Source organism: Erpetoichthys calabaricus, chromosome 1 (assembly GCF_900747795.2).
Source record: "Erpetoichthys calabaricus chromosome 1, fErpCal1.3, whole genome shotgun sequence".
Taxonomy (NCBI): domain Eukaryota; kingdom Metazoa; phylum Chordata; class Cladistia; order Polypteriformes; family Polypteridae; genus Erpetoichthys; species Erpetoichthys calabaricus.
The window spans coordinates 251,609,972-251,632,600 of NC_041394.2; the positions used below are offsets into that span (position 1 = coordinate 251,609,972).

General features: G+C 36.6%; 1 protein-coding gene across 8 annotated transcripts; it reads right to left on the bottom strand.

Annotated features, from left to right (window-relative positions):
• Nucleotides 1-1,015: 1,015 nt before the first annotated feature.
• On the bottom strand, nucleotides 1,016-21,417 carry gata3 (GATA binding protein 3). Of its 8 annotated transcripts, none has more exons than XM_028813949.2 (6): nucleotides 21,262-21,417; nucleotides 14,399-14,746; nucleotides 12,221-12,757; nucleotides 8,746-8,891; nucleotides 6,346-6,471; nucleotides 1,016-2,216 (listed from the first exon to the last, which is right to left on the bottom strand). In XM_028813949.2, exons 2-6 carry the CDS (start codon nucleotides 14,622-14,624, stop codon nucleotides 1,920-1,922), a joined length of 1,332 nt encoding a protein of 443 aa, XP_028669782.1. In that variant the 5' UTR covers nucleotides 14,625-14,746; nucleotides 21,262-21,417; the 3' UTR covers nucleotides 1,016-1,919. The 8 variants fall into 8 exon arrangements, with proteins under 8 accessions (XP_028669782.1, XP_051790756.1, XP_051790745.1 ...); XM_051934796.1 differs by lacking the exons at nucleotides 8,746-8,891; nucleotides 21,262-21,417 and adding exons at nucleotides 8,626-8,678; nucleotides 14,947-15,201; XM_051934785.1 differs by lacking the exon at nucleotides 21,262-21,417 and adding an exon at nucleotides 14,947-15,200 and having other exon boundaries at nucleotides 8,746-8,888.
• Between the last annotated feature and the right edge of the window lie 1,212 nt (nucleotides 21,418-22,629).

The following is a 22,629-nucleotide window of genomic DNA, read 5'->3' on the forward strand; positions in this document are numbered from 1 at the left end:
TTTTTTTGCAAATGCTTCCTAACTCAGTGCAGCTCAAATTGCTACTGTAAATGTACGTATCTGCGTGGAAGTGTGTATTTATCAATCAATTGAACCATAATATTTTAATATAATATTATTTTGTGCCACTGTATGCTGCAATACAGTGTATCGATGGTATGGCAATAAAGCCACTTGACTTGACTTGATAAGAGAGAATGTTTAATGAGGGTAACAGGGCTAACCTCGGCCCTATATCTACATCTACATCTATATCTATACCTACATCTAGATCTATTTCTATATCCATGTCTTCAACTTTTATAAAACATAACATTCTCAAACATGCTTAATCCAGTTCAGGGACATACTTATACTGCATAATATATACTGTAAAACAGGCATCATTATTAAGTGTTTGGAAAGCATCATATATGTTATGTTATGATGTTCTACAAATATTTTATAATACTACCTGTTTTAGTGGTAATGTATTCTGCCGTGCATCATTAGGCCCAAATGCATTGGCAAAATGTAAGTAAATGTAACATTCTTTCTCTACATAACATTGTAATAAATTTCACTTTAATAATTGCACACAATTGGATCAAATCGACACATACATTATTCCCATTCCCCAAATATTCAGTCCACTGAATCTGGTTTGAGAACCATGGCTTAGATATTTTATAAAATATCATTAAAACCATTTTTGAGGAAGAGCATTAAATTTACCTAATGCGTTACCCTTTCTGCTGATATGTGATATTTAATGTGGAAATTACAGATAAATAAATGCTAAATTCTGCACTCACCAATATTAAGTGCTGCTAATTGACTTCAAAAGCATTTCATATTCAAAAAGATGTTATTTTGTCGCTTCTATAGGGTTTCGATGACATAGGCTATACTTTTAATTAGAACTTTGTTTTTTTTTTTTTTTTGCATTTTCTGGAAACTTCATTTTGTGTAGCTTGGAGAATCCATGCACATGTGGCATAAAGTTTTGCACAAACATTTAATGTCAGCAGCTCCATTTCAGGTCAACAGAGTTAAACTAGTTTATTTCCAAAGAAAAGAAAAAAAAAATACGAAACAAAAACAAAAAGTAGCAGTCTTTTTTACACTAGCAGTTATTAAATTTGTACAACCATTCAGTCTGCAATACAAGAAGAAATAATTCTACATCTTTGTTTCTTTCATATTTTTGGTACTCTGAATTATACATACAAATAACAAATACAGGAACTTGTTCACTATGCATATAGGCCAGGAAAATGTCTCTCACAAAATCCTCTTTGGCAATGTCTGTGTGTTAACACTGATTGCCTGGAACTGATAGTATTTCCTATGTGGAGGCCAACAGCCTGGATGATTGATCTGTCTACAAGTTTAATGCATCAAACAACTTCCTCCAGTGAAGAAGCACAACTGGCAGTATGTGTCCATTACTTTCATGTACAAAGACAATTTGGTGGCCAGCCTCCTCTATATTCGTGCACTCGGGGGTTTGCTGTTTCCCCTTTCAGTCACTTGTACTCTCTTCATCGCTGTCCACAGTCCTTTTTTGTCTTCAAATGTCTTTAATAAATGTACTGCACTTCATACAATTTGTACAAATATATTCAAGGTTTTGATCCTTTGCTTCACAGTACAAGAGACCCTGTTACACAGGGAAGAAGTCTACGCAAGGTTAAAAAATGGCTTATACACAAATGGAATCCAGATTCAGTGGTTGAAAATGCATACACACCATACCGAGGTCCTTGGACAGTGGCAAACTGTTTCTGAGGAGTTAAAAACCTTTAGTGGGCTGAAGAAAAATGTGTCTCTTTTTGGGCTTCTGTAGCGGAAAAAATACACATGAAAAGAAGAAATTAAAGTTGCAGGCTTATGCCCTTTTTTCTTTCTTTCTTTCTTTTTCTTTTTTTGCAAGCAGTTTAGCCCATGGCAGTGACCATACTGGTTGCATGGTGAGGTGCAAATGACAGACTTGAGGTGGGATGCATAGGTGGAGCAGTCAGCATGTGACCAGTGTGAGTAAAAGGAGGAATGTGACCGATTGATGACATGTGTCTGGAGAGGGCAGCTGGGCTAAATGTGCTTGTTTTGTCCATAAGGCTCTTGGAGAAGTCATCCATGCTATCGTGGGCCTTTTTGCTTTTCTTTGATTTGCTGGACATTTTGCGATTCCTCGTTTGAATTCCCTCCTTCTTCATTGTCAGAGGTCTATTGATCTATAACGGAAGGACAGACAGAGAAAGAAAGGAAGAGAAGAAAATGATTACAATTATCAGTAGGAGGAGAGATGGCAGTGGTGACTGCATTAGTACAAGTCACAATACTATTTGCATTGTTTTAAACTTCATCCCACACAGTATTGGCACCAAAGCTTAATTCTGTTTAGTCCTGTAATCCTGTAACATTCTGAATATGTCATAGTCAAAACAGAAAACAAGGCCTGTCAAAGCTCACATAATCTAGTTTTAGGAGCTGCTCTACATGAATCACATCACAAGCAAAGCAAATAATATAATGATTGTTCCCGAGCTTACAACACCACACTAATTGCTTGCAGTATTTAAGGAGTTTTTGCATTACTTTACCACACTGAGAGTTAAAAAAAAAAAAAAAAAACATAGAAAACATCATTCAAAAATAAAATGAATTAGCAAAAAAAGTTACTTTTTCTGCAATCAAACAAAACCTAATGTTTTGGTGTTTATTAATTTATTGCATTTAAAATACCATAAAATACTGCATTAGAACCTGTTAAATTGCAAATCCCAAAAATGAAATAATTCTATATTAATTACTTTGAACTAATCTGCATATTAAATCGTTGTGTGCAATATTAGCATACTGCTTTTTGCCTGTTTTTCCAGGACAAGATCGAATCGATGACTGTCACAAAGTCTAGAAGCTAGGGTCTGATAGCAGACAAGGTACGAGCTGCACATTGTTCACACAAACCTGTTTACAGTTTCACACAGTGCACAATGATCTGTAATAATGACCCTTTATAGAATAAATCTAACCGCTCTATTGTGAGCGACCCTCATTCTTTATGTCAGGAGACATCCATGTCAGACTGGATTTAAATCCAGACTCCCTTATGTTGAGCCAATTCTTGCTGTCACACAATGCCAACAGACGCTTCAGTGGCACAGCCTGTGAGAAAAGGCCACTGGATTTCTAGTCCAAGTAGGTGCATGAAAGTTTGGCAGTGCTTTCAATGTTTAAATAACCAGGCACCGTATTTAAACCAAGTGTGGTTCAGTTACAACATTTAGGCAATACAGTATGTCTGACATTCATCTTTAACAGTCGGTGTGCTGCATGCCTGTACAACGATCTGTTTTATACTTCACCTAAAGCTCTCAGTCATCAGAATGAACATAGCTCATATTCAATACCTGGCAAGTGACATAAAATTATCCTTAACGTTAAACATATTCTGAGCCTACAAAAATAGATTTGAATTAATTTACTGAGTAAAAGAGAAGAACAAAATGGAGAGCTCTAAGGAAAACACTTAAGACTACATCAAACAAGGAATTTGACTTTGGCAGCCACCATTCTGCATTCTGCTGGTTGAAGTTATATTAGCTTCCGTCAAGAACTAAGATTCTACTTTGGCATTACCCGTAGAACAAAGAAAAACATCTCCACGTTAACTTACAGCATAAAGGATTTAATTGTGTCAGTTACTCATTCAAATATCTGCACAAATAAAAATCAACTGTTACATTGAGGTTGCTGTTGAGCAAAAGCTCCTATTTTTGCTTGAGATTAGCTTTTGAATGGAGCTTTTCTGTTTATGTCAAGTGCACAGTATACACAAGTAAAGTCTGCCATCCACTCTTCCTATTTAAGTATTCTCCTTGTAAAAACTGTACAATTGGTTAATCCTTTTCTAGGATCATAATTTACTATATTCTACATTATCACACTACTTCCACTACATAAAAAATCATCATTAGAGTTCAGTTTGTACTTTATGAAAACACTTCTTTCTTTAGAAGGTGGAGTACATATATTGTAAATTTTCTCCCTTCTCCATAACTGGTGTACCTTACAAGTAATTTTATGTTTAAAATGCCAAATTGTAAAACAACGGATTACTTATTTCTGTAATGCATCAGCAAGACGCCTGTAGATTCTATCGATTATGTAGAGTGGTAGTGGGCTCCCATGGACTCAGTAAATCAGACTAAGTGACTTAAAAAAATGGGCGTAGAGATAAGCATAAAACTACAAAAGTATAATTAAGTCCATGATTTCAGTTAGGAGAAATGTACATATTCTTGGGTAAGTTGTACAGTGTTTAGTACTTCTGACTCAGTGCTTCAGACACACGGGTTCAATCGCAGCATTGTCACTATCTGTGTAGGATTTGAACGTTCTCACTTTGCCCATGTACATTTTCTTCTGGTTTTACAATTTCTTCTCTCATTCCAGACACATGTAAGTTAGGTTAATTGGTAACACTAAACTGACCCAGCATGAATGACTAGTACATTTTGTTACCAGGATTGGCATTGGCATCACATGGCCTTGTAAGGTTACAAGCAGATAAAGAAAATGCATCCATCGGCTTATCCTGAGCAGGGTCACTAGGAAACTGGAGCCGACCCCAGTAAGTATGGGACACAAGGTATAAACAGACCCTGGATAGGGAACCGGTACATAGCAGGGTGAACAGACACACAAATACACACACAAAGACCACATACACACACTAGGACCCATTTGGCATTACCAGTTCACCTAACCTGCATGTCTTTGGGCTATGGGAGGAGACCGGAGCACCCCGAGGACTTGAATCCTGGTCTCCTTGTTGTAGGGCAGCATTGCTAACAACTGTGCCGCAATGGGAAAAAGCAGAAACGGATATACATAGATGTATGCCTGATTTATGAATACGTGCATCAGTGTTCTTGTTATAAAGTGATAAATTCACAATTTACAGCCCACATATTTTAGCTAGAATTTTTAGGTTATTACTTAAGTATATTAAATTCCATTTTTGTATATAAGGTGTTCTTTTAAAAGCTGTTCACTATGAAGACATTGTGGGAAGTGTAACTTAATGTAACTATATCTTTTAGTATTATTTCTTCTGTATTACAAATGGATAAAAGTGATCATTTTTTGCCAATACTGCTAATAAATTATTGAAACATATTTTAAATGCAGTTTGAATAATATAAAGTTGGCCTAGGTACAAGGAATAATTTAATAATTTACGGCACAGGGCAGCTCCTCGAAGAGCACACCATTTAGCTCTACGAAGAGCATAGCCATTTTAGAGTTGCCAATACAACTAACATGCACATTTTTCGAATATGGAAGGAAACTGGAGCAATCAGACTGCTAGCCACTGTGCCATTCCAAGAATAAATATCTATCTATACATACTTTAATGAGTCATGCTTAATCCAATTCAGAGCTAGAGCCCTGCCTGGCAGCATCTGGCACAAGGCAGAGTGCCAGGCCATTAAGCGAATACCTATCCATCCATCCACCCATCCATCTTCTGAACCCATTTAATCCAGAGCAGGGTCACAGGGTAGCTGGAGCCCATCTCAGCAAGCATAGGGTGCAAAGCAGGAGCAGTTTCTGGACCGGGCGCCAGTCCATCACAGGCACATATGCATATAAATTGATATACACATAAACAGTGTATTGGGCTTTCAAACATTTCTATTGGTATGCATTGCACATAATCATAATTTCAAAAGCATATACGTGAGCGAGGATGTTATGAATAATGGGACTTTGACCAAAAACTATCGAGGAAAGAAACTGAAACTTTTTAAGAGAGTTGCTACTACTAGCGCAAATGTAATTTTCTATTTAGATCCTATAAGTAATGAGAGTAAAAAAAATACTGGAAACACTCGGTGGGGGAAGAGGTTACATCGTTATTAATCACCATTAAAATCTGCACGTCGTCAAAGGTCTGGTTGGAGTTCTCAAAATATTATGACTATATCGTGTGAGACGCAACCCCCCTTTTCCTCTGCCAGTGTTTTTTCTGCGCTGTGACCTTAGAATAACACGCATGATGTAAGGAAATATACTGGGATGGCTGAGTGTCAGCTGCTCGAGATAAAGCTGTCTAATACACATATTAAACCACCTTATTGCTTTCCTTTTCAACAAGTAAATCACCGCGCTTAGCTGATGTTCTAATGACAATTACAACAATCCTTGTAATAAACATAAGTCCGAGCAGAAAAGGTACCAAAACACCACGTTAAAATTGAAAAGAATTCATAAACATGCACTGAAGGATTGGGGTGCGGGGATAAGTTAGTAAAAGGCTTACTATGGGAACGTAAAGGCGGCTGTGAATCTTACATTGTGCAATTTGAAGTAGAGCCCACAGGCATTACACACTGGATCTCCGTTGGCATTTCTCCGCCAGAGCGTCGTGGTGGTGGTCTGACAGTTCGCGCAAGACGTCCCCGCCCTCCTAGCAGCGGACTGCAAAAGCAGAAGGAATAAAGAGAAAACAACAATTAAGTGGATAATTTAAAGGAACACTTACAAAAAACACAACATTAACGCCAAGAGGTATACTGGTACATAATGCTGATTGCGTAAAATGACATCCAATGAATCCCCAGCTTACTGACAGTTGCGCTAAATCTGATGCAGAAAAGGTATAGCAAATATTGCAACCATCAAAAAAAAAGACCTTCAGGACTTCCATCTGGCATTTGGGAATCAAATATGGAGCAATTTTAATAATGTAATGCAAATATTCGTTTATACTGCTTTACCTACAGGGTAATTTCTGCTATGAAGAACATATAGTGAGAAAAATAAACCAGCACAAATTACAATATTCTTAATAATAAGAAAGGAGTACATTTATTCTGAACGTATTATAAAAAACAATAGCACATCATCTATATTGTTGTTTCGTATAATGCAAATAGTATAAAAATAAAAAAAAGCATGCGTAATACTAGGACATTAAACATAACACACACAATAAATATACTTTTGAGCTACCCTTATATATTAAAATAAAAACAACTTTCAGACTGATGCTAGCGATTACAATGTTCGCCAGACTCAGCACCGAGCTCACTCCCGCACATCAGATTGTTCCAGGGATAAAGTCATTTTTTTTTGTCTTGAAAATTATTATTTATTCGGCAGAGCGATATAAAGCTAAGCAAATTTTAAATGTGAGCATCCTTTATAAAGCGTCGTTGTTTTCCCGCGCGAAGAAATCAAGGTCATTTATTCCATAAGATTTGTTTTCATATCAACAAAGGCGGATTTATATTTTTCTCCATTTGCCTGATAACTAATTTAAAGGTGAATAATGACCTAGTGGACACCCCTTAGCTGGAAATGTGGCGGCCTCACTGCATCTTGTTCTGCTCTGTTCAATCATCTTGATGTTTAGCTTGGGAAGTTGGGATGTTGTGAAAAAAATTATCTCCACGAATCAGATATCCGGCAGCTTTTTCCGAGGAAGTCGGTTTTTCACATTAGAGAAAAAAACGGAGAAGGGGGCCATAATTTCTGCCAAAACAGTAGCCTTGCAAACATTTCCCTGCCTAGAAAGTTTTTCCTTTTTGTTAACGAGGCTTTGATAGATGGGAATGCAATGTAGACCGGTCTGCGATCGTCCTTTTTAAGGAACGGTCACCGCAATTAAGGATGGATTGATGAGATGGGATATAAGCTGCTTGATGGGGGTCCTGCAAAACAGCATTTCTTGAGAAATTAATTTCTTCGGCATGCTTGACATTGTGTATGCACTCTAGCCTTCTGGATGATTCGTTTTAACATAAAATCCTTTAATAGTTATCCATAAATTATCTGTTATATTGAATTACGTTCTTAATACTTAAATTGGGTTTGTAGTGAATTCGTGTCAGACTTAATAATAGCAATAATAATAATAATTGTATTATGATTATTATTAGTAGTAGTAGTAGTATTTTATTTATTTAATAATAATAATAATAATAGTAATAATAATGTTTAATCTGTCAGAAGATCGCAGTCATGGGCACTGCATACACCCTCAGGAAAGTGCTATAGGGTAAAACGCTTTGATCTCTTCTTTTTATCTAGATTTACCAGAAAGCGGCGAAAGGCGAGAAACTAAAACCGTTAAACGTATAATAATAATAATAATAATAATAATAATAATAATAATATACGCAATAGTGGAAACTATGGAACTGCTTCGTATGCGTTGGGATATCTAATGTATATTTGTAAAAGAAGGGCTTTGAATCCTCTAGAAAGATAAGATGAAAAGACATGGCATCTATGATAGATAGATAGATAGATAGATAGATAGATAGATAGATAGATAGATAGATAGATAGATAGATAGATAGATAGATAGATAGATAGATAGATAGATACTTCAGGTAATGAAGTTTTTAAACAGAGCAACGCTGATATTTTCAAATCTGCCTAATCCAATTACACGTCGCAGGAGGCCACAGCGTATTCCGATAGGATTGGGCGCAGGACAGGAACGAACCAGGACAAGGCACCTGTTCAATATATATGTTTATATATATATATATATATGTATATATGTCTTTCTTTTTAAATAAATACACGCGCATGCAGAAGAAGAAAGCGAAAGCAAATCTTCACCTTTCTAGTACTGTATTTCCAGCAGAAATCAGAGCCTAATTTAACCTTCCCGTCTGTTCAGAACAAGACAAAAAGAAATAAGAAAGTTGTGTCAGGTTCAGTTTTTTTTCTAGAACATACCAGCCTTCGCTTCGGTTTGATGAGAGGTCGGTTCTGGCCGTTCATTTTGTGATAAAGTCCGCAGGCGTTACACAAATAATGACCGGTACCGTCTCTCCTCCACAGAGGGGTTGACGTTGCTCCACAATTTACACATTCTCTACCTTCTGAAAGGAAAAACAAGACATTCTTTGTTAAATAAACCTATAAAATAAAATGTCATTTTAATGGCAAATAAATAAATAAAATAAAAATACGCTCTGTATTTTAGTAGATAAACCGTGTAATGTTCAACTCCAAAAACCGGTCGGTCCCTTTTTATTACCGAGGCTGAGTGTAGTGCTTTCTTGTAAATGAGCTGAAATGCAATAACATTTCTGTTCTCAATGTAAAAGTCTACCATGTAAGCACTGTTAAATATGAAAATGTCAATGGAGAATATTTGTTTTCATAAGGTTGTGCTTAATTTAATCATATTGTTTTCCTATGCATACCTTATAAAATGACACAGACTTGAAAACATTAGGAAGTTATTTTAGTGGATCAAATTTCAAAATGCTTCCAATAATTACGCATGGCTTTGATTTTCATTGTGTATGGTTTAGTTCAGTTCTATGTAGTAATTCAGATAAATAATAATATTATTCAGGAATTAAACACACTAAAAATGAATACGAACACTTACACAGAACTGCTGTGCCCGTGGATTCATTAGAATAAATGCATTCATTATTTTATGTATGTAAGGACAATACAATAGGTGATCATGTAATAGCACTTAATGAATAGAAAGTAATGTGAATTATACTTAAGGTGATAATTTTGAAAATACATATCTTATTTTAATTTATTTCCGTGGCTATAAGAAAATTAATTATCATCACAAGCATTTTTCTAAAAACTGGAAGGTCTTGCACAAACACTCTGTGTTAATATTAGATATAAACATATCCCACACATTTTCATAATTGAGACATTAATTTACAATAAAACATCAGAGTGCAGTTACTACGCCTCCGAATATTTGTGACAGTGATATAGACGACTACGATTGCCAATTATTACCACTAAAACCTAGAAATTTGATTCACATTATATTTCATAATTAAAGTAAAAATCAACAAACTTAAAAATCAGTGTCTAAAAACATATCACACGGATGTGACCGTCACACTTCAACCACAAATTAATAGCCGTTTTTTTTTGAATTAGCTGGAAAAAGAAGAAAAAACGGAGGTATATAAAACATTGCAAGCACATATGCTTCCATAACTTTGTTAACACTTTGGTTTACTGCTTTTGAAAGGCTATGAATTACTGCCTAGCTTTTGTTGTGCAAAAAGTGTTCCGGGTTTTGGTTTCCAAACCGCATACCTGTCTCGAAAGAGTTGCGCACGAATTTCAAACACATCGACAGGTGACCTATTTTTGGCAACAATGTGTTAATTACCTTTTATAGCAAGCATATATAATCCTTTTAAAATGAAGTCATATTCATACCTATTAAATATTAATTGTATTAATTTTCAGGAATAACAGGCACACTGCTCTTTTTCAAAAAACATTTTTTTTCCTCTGCTTTATTTTTTGGTTTCTGACATTAAAGGTGACACAATACTGGACCAGAAAAAAAGCATCTCTGAAAAATGGAGATGGTTGCGTGCTTATGTGCTTACGTGCGTTCATTATTTTTAGCTTATCGTCAACCCCAAGTAAACATCGCATAATTTGGCAGCGCACTTCCTTCAGCAACACGTTAAAAGCATGCCAGTCGCTTGTATGAAGCCCTCTCTGATTTTTAAGATTTGTGCTCAGCCGTCAGAATCTATCTGCTTCTGTTCTATATATATATATATATATATATATATATATATATATATATATATATATATATATATATATATATATAAATGAAAATCAGGCTGTAGCTCTCTCCTTCCTACATCTACTCTACTTAGTGATACACCTGATCGATTACTGCGTTCGTGTTAACAACGCGGCCTTGTGCTCCACTTTGGGTTTTATTTCCTTGTCCTAATGCAGACCTATCGGAGCTTTTACTTGTGACTAAACAATGAAACTGTCGCGTGCAGCAGTCTGAAAATAATTGGATTAGCAAAATACATAAACTAAGCAGAGCCACAGCCTCGCCCAGACAAGCACAGTAGAGGCCACACTGGAAAAGACACGAAACCTAAGCAGGTTTGCAGGCGTCATGTGTATCTTTCAAAGTTTCTTTCTTTCCAGCGCAGTGCCCACTGAAACCACGAAGATGCCGCAGAAATCAAAAGAGTTTGGTTCAGCTCTATGCGGATATCGTATTTTAATTACAAGAATGTTGTCATTTATTCAGTCAAGGCACTTTTGAAGTCTGCCCCATCAGCACGACGTCTGCTGGTAAAGGAGAGGAAAATACAATACGATCAGCTCTTTTTATTTAAATTTACGGAGTTTTAGCATGTCTTTTGTAGATGGTGGGCTGACGTGCCACAGGACATCACTGCGTCTGAAGCATTTAAATTATGTTAATCAATTATAGCACATGTCCTCAAATCCCCATGACACTGTAAATAAATAGTACAAACAGAAATAATTTGGTTAAAAATAACATAACGCAGAGGGCTTCTTCGTCTTGAAAATGTGTTCACATATTCACCAGATTTATTTTGCTTCTGTTTAATTCTCCAGATAAAGTCTAATCTATCTATCTATCTATCTATCTATCTATCTATCTATCTATCTATCTATCTATCTATCTATCTATCTATCTATCTATCTATCGATAATACATATTTGAAACAGAAATGTTAATTCTTGTCTGGTTTATGCACAACTGACTTAAAAAAATAAAACTAACAATAAATATAATAAATAAATAACCTTAATAAGGATGATAATATGCAAAGATACAATATTCTAAAGAGAAATGATATTCCATGCATTTTAATTCCATATTAGTCCATAGCGCAAAAACGCCGTGACTATTAAGGTTTTGAAAGGCTACTTCTGTATATTTGAACTTGAAATATATTAATCTACATATTTTTTAAACGTCGTCGTTTGCTTTTTACTACACATGTAATCAAATTATATGGCATGATCTTCAATTGATAATATTTATGCTCTGCATCTTATGTGTGATCTTTTAGTGTTAAATACACAGAACTAGTAATAATCAAGATTGTATTACTGCCAAAAACACCTTTTCAAATTACTATCATTCTTATGCTTTTGTGAATACATACTGATTCAAGTCCATGAAAAGAACAGCACAAATCATTGACTCAGATTTATGTGCTTATGTTTCTACAGAATAACGAATGGATGTCTTTCGAAAAAAAAACATGTATGCGTCTGATGATAACCCTTTTTCCTTTCTTAATGCGTTGTAAAAATTAAAGGTTTGTAATCTGAAAACACTGTACATAAAGATAGAAGGTATGTCTTTAGTGGATTCTAATGGACATTAACGTAATGAACAAAAACGCACGCCTACCTGAACAGGACCTTGTTTTTGGTCTTGTTTTGGAACCATAACTAGAAGATGACCCACCTATCAGGGTACTTGGTGGGAAGAGGCCTGGGCCGTAATCTGGGACATAGGGTGGGTATGTTGCGATGGGGTGATGAGCGGATGATGCCCCCCCTCCAATTGATGCCATGCTGTTCCTGGAGTGAGTGGACTCCAACTTCATAGTTTCAGTTAATGATACTTGGTACTTTATGCATTCTTTATCCTCCTGACGATTTGAAGTGCTGGAGCCCTGGGTCGAAATAGCTGGATCTGGGGAGACATCTTTAGGTGGGGTTGGGGGAAAGGTGAAGAGATGAGGACTGGAATGGCCTGCAGACAAGGAGGAAGATGATGCTGGGGGGTAAACTGACAGTGTCCCAGGGGAGCTGTGATGCAGCGGCGTTTTAGGGAACGGACTCAAGTTCCAGGGTGAAGTGCTGTGATGAGAGGTGATAGCTTTGCCTCCATCGAGCCAGGACAGAGAGCTGTGCAGGAGCGGCGGACGACATACCTGGCTGCCTGAAATAAAGAATTAGACAAAATTAGTGGAATTATAATTTGGCCTTCTGCACCGATTACCAGTCGGTTGTGTTCAGTAACTGGAAGGAAAATAAACTTCTGCAAGCCGGGCAACACAGATCGATGCTTTCATCATAAAGTATGTCAAGTCTTTTCAGACTGTTTCATCAGCGCTTTTGTTGATTTTATCTTTATCACTTCCATGGACAGTATGAATTCGTTTTTAGAAATTAAAACCTAACGTGACAATAACCAACTTTTACATTTCATATAAAATTGCTTTATTTCCGAGAGCGATTGGCTATAGGATTGCCCGAATTTTCAATATTGTGCCCAGTTGGACCAGTTGGTGAAATGAGTGACCCATCAATATCGTTTACAATGTAGCGGGGTCCAGTTTACCTCAAGTGTGACCAGGTGACACTTGGTGATGGAAAGTAAAGCTTTATAAAATGATTATGTGCTTCACTTAACAAATGCCATCAGATTCTGGGAGCCTCAAAACGCATAGCAAAGTGCTGCCTATCGCGTTGTAATAAATAGACGACATGCTACTCTATATTTCCTCTCTATGAAGACACTTAGCAGACGTGGGTGACAAAAGACAACGGTTTAAAGCAAGCGGAAATAAAAAGGTCGAAGATCGTTTGGTTTTGTTTTTGTAATATTAAAAACAAAACCGTCTCGGTGGTGTTTTTACATTTACACCACGTACGATGGATTATGCAAAATGTGACGGATGTGTTCAAGGTCATTTATCCAAATTTACTTTTATCAGAGAAGTATTTTTGGCTCAGATGCAAAATTAATATTTTTATTCTAGCAGTAACCATCGCCATTTTTGTCAACAATCCTCTCATGCAGCATACATCACAAGAAACAGCATTCAAATGATATGAAAATCAGACGAATATGAGTAGTGACGGCAATTAACATTGTCTTGTCATAAGTTACAGTGTTTTGATTTCTGCTTCAGAGTTTGGTGCTAAATAAAATTGTGAAGTCCCCAACTCCTGAATGCCAATTAATAACGAAAGTAATGTTTTAGCAGGAGGTACTCACTTCAGTTCAGACTGGTGGGGTCACGAATCACAAACCCATTCAGGAAGTCGTGTAGTAAAAACATCCAACCTACAGTGCCGGTCTTGTACATTTTTTTTTCAATCTCATTTCTAAACATAGTTCTACTTTTTAATACCATCTATTGCTTTTCACGAAACTGTCAAAAACATTGGTCTATTCTTAATTTCTTATTCTTATTCTGAATTCGGTGATTTCTATAATGTTTAAATACTTTTGACTGCAGAAATCAGACAAACCACTTGAAAATGACAGTTATGTAGGTTGCTAAACAAGAATCTTTTGTATATTGTTTAAACTTATCTATTTAAAAAAGGGGTAATTTAAAAAGATGACAGAATTCCAAGGGCTTTAAGTTGCTCCGTACACCTACATAGCACAAGTAAATCCAACCAGTCGGCACCGTGACAGAAGAACACAACTCATGTCTTGGACGCGCGGGCAAGGCAATGAAATCATCAGTATTTTCATTAAAATGTTGCAAAGTGATTATTGTTATAGTTTTTTTTTTTTTTGTTTTTTTTTTAAAAAGCCATGTTGTCAATATTACATTAAACTTACCATGCGGAGGAGGGGGGTACCTCTGGACGGCCCGTACTGGGTTCCCATAATAAGAAGGGACGTGGCTACCTTGCCCGTCAATATTAAAAAGTACATCCACATCATCAGCAATGGGATACTGAGAGGTATCCATGTACGAGTGACCCAGGCCAGGGTGATGCGTGTCCGGGTGCTGTCCGTTCAATACCGCCGGGTGGTGGCTTATCCACCGAGACTGATCTTCCATGGCTAACACCAAACTTTCATATACAAAAGCAATAACGGCTTAGCAAGTAAACAAAGCAGTCCAAAAATCGGGTAATGTTAAATCCACGGGTTTCTTCTTGTGGGTAAACTGCCTTTGAGCACCTGTTAAAGTAAAAATAAAATAAATAAATAACAGTATAAAACAGCGTAGATCACTTAGCTCGTAATTAAAAGTGCAGTTCAGGCAAACAGTTTTAACTGATAATAGTAATATTTAGAAAATAATAGCCATTAAGGCATTGCATTTTATAAAGCAGACGACAATACTGCGGTGCAAACTTTAAGCAGGCAAATGAAGTTACCTTCCGCATTGCACTTCCAAGTTGTAGATACCTGCCAAACTGTGCAAACTAAAAAAATGCTTCTAAGTGAAACCACCAGTTGCTCTGTCAAGAGGGACTGTCTTGTTTGCAAGAGGTGGACTAAATGCCCTCTGAGTAAAGCTGAAACTTGTAGATCAGATGTACGCGTTTATGCGTCGCAGTCACCTCTCTCTCTCTCTCTCTCTCTTACTCTCTCTCTCTCTTTCTGTTTTTTTTACAGTGAAGGCATTCTTTCAGGATGGCGCCAGGCGGCTCAATGCTCGCAGACAGCTGTGGCGCGACTCAACTTAAGGAGGGTCTACTAGTGTCATCAATATGGGCGGGGCTTAGCAGCGGCCTCTAGGTTAATTGTAATTGTGTAAGAGGTCCGGACGCGACTGTAGACTGCTGCAAATGTCAACAGACTCTTTTACATGCCATCTAAAGTTGTTTGTTGTTATCTATCTATCTATCTATCTATCTATCTATCTATCTATCTATCTATCTATCTATCTATCTATCTATCTATCTATCTAAAAATATGGAGCTGTATAAATTTAGAAATACATAATGACCATTGTCAAGAGTGTTAAAGTAACCCCTTAGTAAACTAAAAATAACATATTTATTTAAACTATATCCATATTAAATTTAAACAATATCTATCTATCTATCTATCTATCTATCTATCTATCTATCTATCTATCTATCTATCTATCTATCTATGTGACTGTTAATAAAGAATATATTATTCTTTTTTCTCACATTCATATAGAGTCATGCAAGTTACGTAAAGGTAGGACTGGATCATCTGATTATAAGATCATAAGATAAATCCTACATTTGATTGGAGCGTTGGATGGATGGCTCTGTGATGACAATATTACAGTAAACTATGCAAACCAAAATGTTTTATTTCTATTCTATTTACACTAGTTCTTGGACACTAATTATTTTATCTCCAAATTATTTAAATACTTTATTTTAAAAACACACAAAATGCTCAATTACAGCATCATCTGAAAAAAAAAACATTTCTTCGAATCTTAAAAACCAAAGCAGTCGCTTACTTTTACTATTTTGTTTTTCTCCCTTTTTATTTGTAGCACTGAATTGTTATTGCTGTTGTACTTATATTATTGACTTCTAAACCGTCTTAGTCTGGGCTCCCTTTTAGAAAATGATTTTAAAGTTAACAGACCACGACTTCAATACGTAAAAATAAAAATATATCAGTTTCATTATTATGAAAAAATAATACTAATATAGTATTGTTCCATTTTACAAATTAACGTAAGTTAAAATATTAAACCTAACATTTTGCATATTATGAATTGAGTCCAGTTATATCTTTCGAGATGGTTTCAAATTTAAAATGAGTTGTGCATTTAATGAAGTATAACTGAACTGAGAAATTAGATTTCTATGACTTGATCAGACCTTGAATCATACATATCTGCAAAATACTAAAAATAGGTCAGACTTTGTCATGATCAATTGCAGATCACCTTATTATTTTATAATAATAAAAAACGTATAAATTCAGTTTTTTCAAGCATAGCCATGAATGTCTGTATAGCAGTGGAGAAGTAATTGTTTTCCAGCATGAACCAGGGACCAAGTAAAATATATATGTGAATTCTTTCCAGTGATATGTTTGCAAAACCAAAAAGGGAAACTCCAGGTCTTGGCTTTATAAACTCGTACAACTTGACTTTCTCTCTCTCTCTCTCTCTCTCTCTCTCTCTCTCTCTCTCTCTCTCTCTCTCTCTCTCTCTCTCTCTCTCTCTCAGTTTAACTGAGTCAGTGCGTCCCCTCGCGGTGACCGTCACATTAATCAAAATGCATGACTAGAGAGATTTTTAGCATAGTGTTAATAGACATTGCGGGTAGCAGGAAACTGATTCAAATATACACAATTTTAATACATTCATCTAATTTGGTGAAACTTGCACGTAACAGTTGGTAACATAAAAAATATAGAAAATCTAAAGCGTAATACCATACAGCTCATTTAATTTTATTGAAAGAAAACTATAATTGATTCTATCATGTTTCTAATTTTAAATATTAATACTGTACCCTTAAAGTGCAAGCCTCGCACCAACTCCACTCTTTATGATCTCCAATATGCAGGTACGTGTACCTTAACACGGGTACAGTGGATTTCCTTTCCTTTTTTATATGTCAGTGTAATCATCATGTCAGGTAGGCGCGCTGCCTTGTATTCTAGCATTATTACACTTGATTGCTCTGTAATAGGGGGCCTGCCCTTTGGGGTGGTATTTAGTGTCTAATTCCCAGTTTGGCTGCCCCGTGCTCTGAGATTGACAGTATGTAATTGGGGGATAGAAGGCTGCTCTTTTGATGCTATGCAATGCACTGAAATGGCCAGCCTCGCAGACGCCACTGGACGTGACGTCACCACCCGGGTAAACAGCCAGGAAATGAAAGAAAGCGAGAAGGCTCTGGGGGAGGGAAGATGGGGGGGGAAGTTGTTAGCGGCGCGATTTAAAGACATAAGCCAATGCAAGGCAGGCGGCAACGCAGACTCACGTGACCTGCCGCCGCTGTTCACTTAGCAGCGCTAATATGGGCAAAACGGGCGCACATCCACAATGCTCTGAAATGCTTGGGCGATCAGTGCTGTCAACGAAAGCTTTGGGTTCGAGAGACAAGCTCTGTCTGGGGGGAAAGCTGGATTCATATTGCGCTATAACAAATGACAGCCTACGCTGACGACCCGCACTTTATCGATGGCTGTAAAGTTCTACAACACGTGACAGTCTTCAGAGTGTTTTCTCAAATATGATGCGAAATGAGGATTTCCTCTGCGAGATCTTCTTCCTTCCCTGTTGCCTACCACCTTACCACCCAAAAAAGCTTCCGCACAACACCTGAAAAGCCAACCCACTGCTTGTATATATATAAAAAAAGATTACAAAAATCTCGTCACTCCGGCGGTAGTCACGTGAAACGCATACTTTTAAAAAAATGCAGACGCATTAAGCATAGTTTTAAAAGCATCATAGCGTCTTCCGCGACAGTTTCACTCTGTTTCCGTCATTTAGGTTCTCCATTCGTGGAGCAGCAAGCCAGTAAGTTACGAGCGGTGCATTTACTCTGTACTGAAAGCGGGCCCCGACAAGCGAATGTAGAGATGATCATAAAATACACTGTAAAGAAACCCCCGGCAAGCACGACAGGGACTGAAAACAGGTAATACTGGAACACCACGACAATCATTAAGCGTGTAGCTACCTACATGACTCCTGTCCGTTTTATTTGAGAATGCAGATTTTTTAAAATGCATAAATACGTGGTTACAGTTTTAAATAAAAATTCACACTGCATTGCAGAATGTAGAACTGCGTTGATTGGCGACTGTGAATAACGGACGCCTTTGTTAACCGATTATGAAAAAACAGCAGAAAAGAAAAGACATTTAATTTGATTCAGTTTTCAGAGACGCGCCCGCGTGGTCAATATGAAAACAAGTCTGTTCTCAAATGGGCGATGAAAACGCCTCGCCTGTGAAACTGTGCTCTCGCAAGGCACCGATACAGTGCCTAAAGTCGCTCGGTCGTGATTTCGGCAAATTATAGAGGCTTATAACAACAAGGTGAACACAGGTGTCTCAGCAGCTTTTGTTTTTATTAGTACCGCGAAGGCTGCACCAGCCTACTCCAAAACTGAAACTGAAATGCCTGTCGATGTCTGCTATTCAGATAAACAGAACATTGTTGCATGTTTATTCAAAAGTTTTTTTTTCTTCTGACGAGATTATGTGCCAGGAGATAACAAATGACGAGCAGTTGGCTTTTGTATCATATAAGGACAGTGACACACGTTTAACGTGCAACTGATTTGAGTGTGCTTATCGCTGAACATAGGATCGACAGAACCGATAGTAGGATCCTCTTTTTTTAAATTACTCGTCTCCCTTATTTTTTTGTATAGCTTTACGCCATAAACATACTACATTGAACGTCCCTCGGTATTTAGAGAAGATGAAACTGACTAGCCCTAAATACCATTTAATTAAAGCGACCGCGGTTGTATTGGGTTACTTTTGATGGCTTTTGATTTTACAGTTTTTTTCCCCCCTGATGGTACAGGTAAAGCTGTATAAATATCCTCAGGCGACATTACTAGGGTTAAGTAGGGGACACGGCCCAGGGCAGGGCTTACAAATCTTCTTTTTGCTACAATTTAGCTCAATCAACTCGGAAACACTGACACTGCGATACTTTGCAGTGTTTGCCGTTAAAATACTGTATTTCCCTGCAACTAGTTAATTTTTTTTTATTGTAACCCTTGCACCATACACTTTCTTACATTTACACATGTAAATAACTTTTGAATTTATACATGTTGCCTGCAGCCAAATATTTTAGTCCAATTACTTGCTTAAGTAAATCGATCTGCAGGCCTCCGAGACACCAGCTATTTAAATAAAGGTATCGTAGTACAGTTGCTCGTATGCATTTGACAAAAGGAAAAATGGCAGTCATAATAACTGTGCGGAAAAAATATGTTAAAGGCTTTAGCGGTCATTTCCTTAGTTAAGGCGAAGGAAAGTGGTGAGTGAATTACCGATATTCACATCACGAGAACGTGCATTTCTTTATTTTTGAAAGGGTAAAGTGAAAATCAAATCATTTTCTTACAGACTCATATCGTTCTTGTGCTAATGGCAGGCAAACGAACAGATAGATAGATAGATAGATAGATAGATAGATAGATAGATAGATAGATAGATAGATAGATAGATAGATAGATAGATAGATAGATAGATAGATAGATAGATTTTCATGTGTTTTATACCATTGAAGATGTATAAAAATGTCACGATCAAAACAAAATCAGTTTCAAGTGAAATAAATTCTGACACAAAATTTGATTGTTAATTTATGGCCATCCATCTTAAGAAAGTACAACAATATGTGCTCATTAATGCTTAATTTTTGTTTCCCACACGTTTACCTTTGCTAATTCTGAAACTGCTGATACTTTAACTTCTTAGAATTCTAACGAGGGCGTAAAACTTGAATCAAGTATTCGGTTTTCAGGTTTATAAATTATCCGTTTTTCGTAGAATCAACAAAATACTCATTATTTTATTCACAGTTCATGTCAGACGTGAGGGAGATCAATTAAGGAGGCTTGCTTTTCCTCTTCGTTATAGAGATTCGTATCTTTAATAGTTATTTTTCTGTTTTACAAATATCTTCCAAACGGATGTTCATTCTCAATCCGATTGGCAAATGTTTCTCCACCGTAAAATACGAACATTTTAAGGATACGTTTCAAACCTACAAACTGACTTATTCATATTTTAAAAACATAACAACCCGAAAACCACTGATTCAAACAGTTCTTGTTTAGCACCTTAATAATTTCAGTAGCTATATATTCAAAATCATAAAACAATCAGTCACAATGACACGAAAGAAAAGAGACGGCAATGCATATCATCGTCCGTTTGTATTCAATAGGCTTCTTTTACTTTTTCCATGGCAGTGACAATATGGATTATAATTACACCTTAAAACTGAAACCGTTGTTTAAAATTCATTTGGCTAAATACAGATACACATTCTGGTGAAAAAAAGAGCTTTGAGAAAATTTGCCTAAAATGCCGCATGAAAAGATGAGCACAAGAAAAGGTGATTGTCGACTGTTTGATCTATTATTAAATATTTAATATGTGGAAAGGAGGCATTTGTAATTGCAACTGCTAATAATGTAAAAAATATTTTTAAAATAAAAGTTTTATATTTCAATGAGTTAAACTCGCTTTTACGACCCACTTTAGAGAAATCCAATCGATTTCACGGGGTATAGCAAACATCCTATGAGGCTCAAGTGTTACGAGTGTTAATGGTTCATTTAAGCTACAAACTGGGTAGGTGAAAGGAGGTGTAAAATTACATACAAACATATATACTGTATATATATATATATATATTCGTGCCGACCATTTGTTAGTTAGTCGTACACGGAAAAATTGCCATTTCGTTCGTGTCGAGTTGTCACCTTCGCCCATCAATCTGATATTTGCACTCATTTGACGAAAACTTGGTGTACCAGACTGACCTTTAACCGGATGCCAAAAAGAATTCGCTGCTTCCAGAACAAACTCTCAGAAACAGGCTTTTACTCAGTTCGTCATATTCGCATTTAGTAGTGTTAAAGACTTTTTAAGAGTCGACGTTGTATTTTTCATTTGAACGAAATATGCTCTGGCCCTTTAAGAGACACAATTAGTATTCTTTTAGAGAATCGGCTGAGAAAATCCAAATATTTACTGACCTGCAGACTTGAGGTTGGCACTGGTTTTGTTTTCTCTGACCTGCTGAAGATCTTAAGGAGAAATGACAGATAGATTGAAATGATGATGGCATTTAGACACCAGCACAAGGGGGAAAAACCTGGGCGATTTGCTTTGTCTCCTGCCCACAGAAACAACCAACCAACATACTTACTGTATATTAGATCAGAGCTCTTCCGGGTTGGTCAGAACTGCAGAGACATATATGTGCGATATAGTGCAAAGCAGGCTTGTTTTGTGTGTTACTTTGGGAATGTGGATAGATAGATAGATAGATAGATAGATAGATAGATAGATAGATAGATAGATAGATAGATAGATAGATAGATAGATAGATAGATAGATAGATAGATAGATAGATAGATTTTTTATCAAGGGGCAAAGGCTATCTCAGGTCGCCATATCAGTTATTTTAAACTTACAAATTCCAAATGGGAACTGAGAGAGCACTTATTTCAACTCATCGTAGAGAGTACTTATTCTTCACACGCTGCAATGTGGCCACAATTGCATTTCTGCGAATTCGGCTATGGATGTAAATGTTCGCATGACACATAGATTTCTTTTTTTTTCCTGTGCGTATAAGCAAAAACTTGCAGCGACGTCATGCTATAAAGATTACCTTAAAATGCAGTGCTAAGGTGAAACATCAAATGGAAATTGCGTTTTTAGGACGAAACCCGTGAGTTTGTTTCTATCATGTAAATCCATTCTTTCATTTTTGTAACCCGCTTATCAAGTTCAGGGTCGCGGGGAGCCGGCGCTTATCCCAAGAGCACCAGTCACAAGGAGGGAACCAACACTGGACGGGGTGACTGTGTACTATAATCATTGCCGTTTAAATACACACGATATACGAAGATGCTAATGTTTTATTATAATGGACGAGGAATGAAGGGTAAGTATCATTCACCAGTTAGAGAATTAGCTTGATTTTTATTCAAGTTGACACCATTTGCAAATATTGTATTACATAAAGCGTATACAAAATCGTTACGTATTTTGTTCATTAAATGTTTTGTTGAAGACAAATGTAATTTCAATATGAACAGTACATTTGAAAAAAAAAAGCAAAATAGTGCTGCTAAGACGATACGCAATAACTGTCCAATCCGGCGTGTAAAGATTTTACCATTATATATGCTATTCGAAAAGAGAAAAGAATAAGCGAAACGACTCGGCTGTGTTGAGTATTCCTGCGTTTAGGTAATTTTATTTGATGTTAATTACCCACATTTATTGCATGTGTTCTTTGCAGACATTTCTCCGCCAAACAATCTCCGCAGTTCTCAGCCTCCAAAGCCAAGATGGGGATCAGTTATCTGCTCATCTTGAGCATTGCTTTCTAC